General features: G+C 50.5%; 1 protein-coding gene across 6 annotated transcripts in view; it reads left to right on the top strand.

Moving 5' to 3' along the window:
* Positions 1 to 1,535: 1,535 nt before the first annotated feature.
* The window catches only part of Hcfc1 (host cell factor C1), a 24,019-nt gene continuing 22,313 nt past the window's right edge, over positions 1,536 to 3,241 (top strand). For 2 of the 6 annotated variants that reach the window (XM_048796742.1, XM_015506939.2), the window contains exons 1-3: positions 1,540 to 1,750; positions 1,981 to 2,141; positions 2,832 to 3,040. In XM_048796742.1, coding sequence (XP_048652699.1) covers positions 1,706 to 1,750; positions 1,981 to 2,141; positions 2,832 to 3,040 — 415 coding nt within the window. In that variant the 5' untranslated portion in view covers positions 1,540 to 1,705. Of the gene's footprint in view, positions 1,751 to 1,980; positions 2,142 to 2,831; positions 3,041 to 3,241 lie in introns of all 6 variants that reach the window. The other 4 variants (XM_048796743.1, XM_048796741.1, XM_048796747.1 and 1 more) reach the window with 4 other exon arrangements.

Below are 3,241 nucleotides of genomic sequence, written 5' to 3'. Positions count from 1 at the left end.
CCACCATTTTTCTTTTTTTCTGTCCTTTTTTATTTTTTGGTACTGGGAATTGAACCCAGGGGTGCTTTACCACTGAGCCACATCCCCAGCCTTTTTAAATTTAATTTTTTTCAGACAGGGTCTCACTAAGTTGTTGAGGCTGGCTTTGAACTTGTGATCCTTCTGCCCCAGCTTCCCAACTCACTGGGATTACGGGCATGCACCACCACCACCTGCACGGAGGGGAGGCATAGGCCTGAACCACCACACTCTGCCTAGGGGAACAGTCTTGACTCAGCCTTTGTCCAGATGATTCCCTGGAACTGAGATCTGACTGGGGCGCATAATCAGATTTACAACTATTCCTCAGTTTGGCGTTTGAGAGAGATTGATATATTCTCTGAGGGACAGCCTCTTTTGGTTAATAAGTCATAGTAGAAGGATATTTCCCCCATTGCTCTCTCCCTGCCCCCAGTATTGGGGATTGATCCCAGGGGTACTCAATGTCTGAGCTATATCCCCAGCTCTTTTGTTTTATTTTGAAGAAGGGTCTTACTAAATTGTTGAGGCTGGCTTCAAATTTGTGATCCTCCTGCCTTAGCCTCCTGAGTCATTGGAAGTACAGGCATGTGCCACTGTGCCCAGCTCCCCAGCACTTTCTCAGAAGTCCTGGCACCACAGATGTAGGGGACATGGGAGCCTGAATTGAGGAGCCAGACAAACCAGGCAGTCTAGGAAAAAGCACATTTCCACTCAAGACTCTGTTATGCACTGGGGATCCAAGCAGTGCATGGGATTTGATTTGCCCTCTTTCTTGGTAGCCTCCCCACCCCCACCCCCAGCCAGAAGTGTGAAGGGCTTTTGAGAAGCTTCTGTCATAGAAGCTCTGCTGCGGTTGCCACCTCTGGCTTGAGAATGTTCTGGAGCAGCATAGGCGTAGGCGTGGTTGTGGGGGAGGGGTACTGGCGCTGCCACTGAGCCTGTGGACCATCACCTAGGAGACGAGAACAGCGGGGAAGTCAGCAGACAGCAAGGCCCGGGAGGTCAGCAGAGACCAATTCTTGCCCCCATCTCTCCCCTGCCGGCTAGCTGAGGCTGGTTTGTGGCCTCCCTCGCCTGCCTGCACAGAGGGGAGGCATAGGCCTGCAGCAGTTGCTGTTTTATTGCAAAGAGACAGCCATGGGTTCTGGCTGTCTTGACCCTGTGGTGCAGGGAGAGAAATGTAGGCTTCTAGGAGAAGCGTGGGGCTTAGAGAGAACATTTGAGTACAGAAGTTTATTGTGATGATCCTGCTAGTGATAGGGAAAAGTCAGTGCCCAGATTCCCAGAAGCTGATGGATTGTCTTGGCCAGTGACTTCCTGCTTGCCAAGATGACCTTGATGAGAAGCAGGATGGTCACAGGCAGTTGTGTAGTAATCTGAAGTCCCGGGCTCTGGCAGATGGCCTGGCCAGAGTGACTGTAGGTGCAGGGTGATAGGGCTCCCAAGGGATAGCATCCTGGCTCAGCCTCTCCTTTCTCTGACTATACGTGAAGGTTGGGGAACTTGGGGGATATGAGGAATCGGGCTCAGATTCTAGAAGCTTCTTGGGTGTTTTGACTTCTACTTCTTTTGTTCTTCAGCAACCAACCAGTGGTTCATCCCGGCTGTGAGAGGGGACATCCCTCCGGGGTGTGCTGCCTATGGCTTCGTATGTGATGGTACTCGCCTGCTGGTGTTTGGTGGGATGGTGGAGTACGGGAAATACAGCAACGATCTCTACGAGCTCCAGGTAACGGTATAGAGCCCCTGGGACCTTCCTTCTTCACAGACCTATGTTTTCACACTGCCTTCTAGTCTCCATATGACCTCCTATACTGCTCCTTTACATTGGTGGCTTGGGGGCTTACGATGAGCGAGGCAGTGGAGGAGATCTTTTCTTCTTTACACCATAAATTGCCCCAGATTCCCTACTTGAGGCCTCTTATCCCAGGAGTTATTCTCCAAGTCTTGTTTTTGCAGGCAAGCCGGTGGGAGTGGAAGAGACTCAAAGCAAAAACGCCCAAAAACGGGCCCCCTCCATGTCCTCGGCTTGGGCACAGCTTCTCCCTTGTGGGCAACAAATGCTACCTATTTGGGGGTCTGGCCAACGATAGCGAGGACCCCAAGAACAACATTCCAAGGTAAAAACACTTGTTTTTTCTATAGAACTCCACCAGGGTGAGTCTGCTTGCCTAGATAGAGGGCTCTCTGGAATCCTAAAGTCAGATAGGCCGGCTAAGCCCACTGCAGCATTGTGCCTTTCCTGCGCTGGGTTGTCAAATGAGAGATTGGCACTGAATGCTCTCTGAGGAACTCTGCTACTCTGATATCTGAAACTATGAGTAGGCCTCATGGGAGGAGGTGGAAGCCTGCTTTGCCTTAGGCCGGTCCCTGTACCTCAGACTCAGTTTAGAATTGGTGCTTTCCCTCTCATCCTTCACTGCCTACAAGTTTCCTGATGGGAATTTTCCAAGGCCTGTGGCCAAGGGCCTTTCTGTCTGGAGGTAGTCCCAGGCCAACAACCCCTTCTTGCTCTAGGAGGCCCTGTATAATGCTCAGCTTTGTGAGCTCAGCAGCCTGGAGGGGCCTGCTGCTGGGTCTGAACTCGATGAGGCCACGTGGCCTCACACCCTGTCCCGCTATTCCAATTAGGCATGCCTTCAGAAGCTTTTGGCAGCACCTTCCTCAAGGGCAAGGGTAAAAGAACAACTTGGAGTTCACACAGACTTTGCCCCCTTTATGTTCCCAAGAGTCTGCTGCTCACTGATACGTACCCAGTGAGGCCTCTAGCATGTGGAATTGAGGCTCACTAACTGATCTTTCTTCATCAGGTACCTGAATGACTTATATATCCTGGAATTACGGCCAGGCTCTGGAGTGGTAGCCTGGGATATCCCCATCACTTACGGAGTCTTGCCTCCACCTCGAGAGTCACATACTGCTGTGGTCTACACAGAAAAAGACAATAAGAAATCCAAATTGGTGATCTATGGAGGGATGAGTGGCTGCAGGCTAGGAGATCTCTGGACCCTGGATATTGGTAAGAAGCCCTTGCTGGGCTGGGGATGTGGCTCAAGCGGTAACATGCTCGCCTGGCATGCACGGGGCGCGCTGGGTTCGATCCTCAGTACCACATAAAAAATAAATAAATAAAGATGTTTTATCCACCGAAAACTAAAAAATAAATATTAAAAAAAAAATTCTCTCCCTCTCTCTCTCTCTCTCAAAAAAAAAAAAAAAA

The sequence above is a fragment of the Marmota marmota genome, unplaced genomic scaffold (assembly GCF_001458135.2).
Source record: "Marmota marmota marmota unplaced genomic scaffold, marMar, whole genome shotgun sequence".
Taxonomy (NCBI): Eukaryota; Metazoa; Chordata; class Mammalia; order Rodentia; family Sciuridae; genus Marmota; species Marmota marmota.
This window is presented reverse-complemented; position numbering and strand designations above follow the sequence as displayed.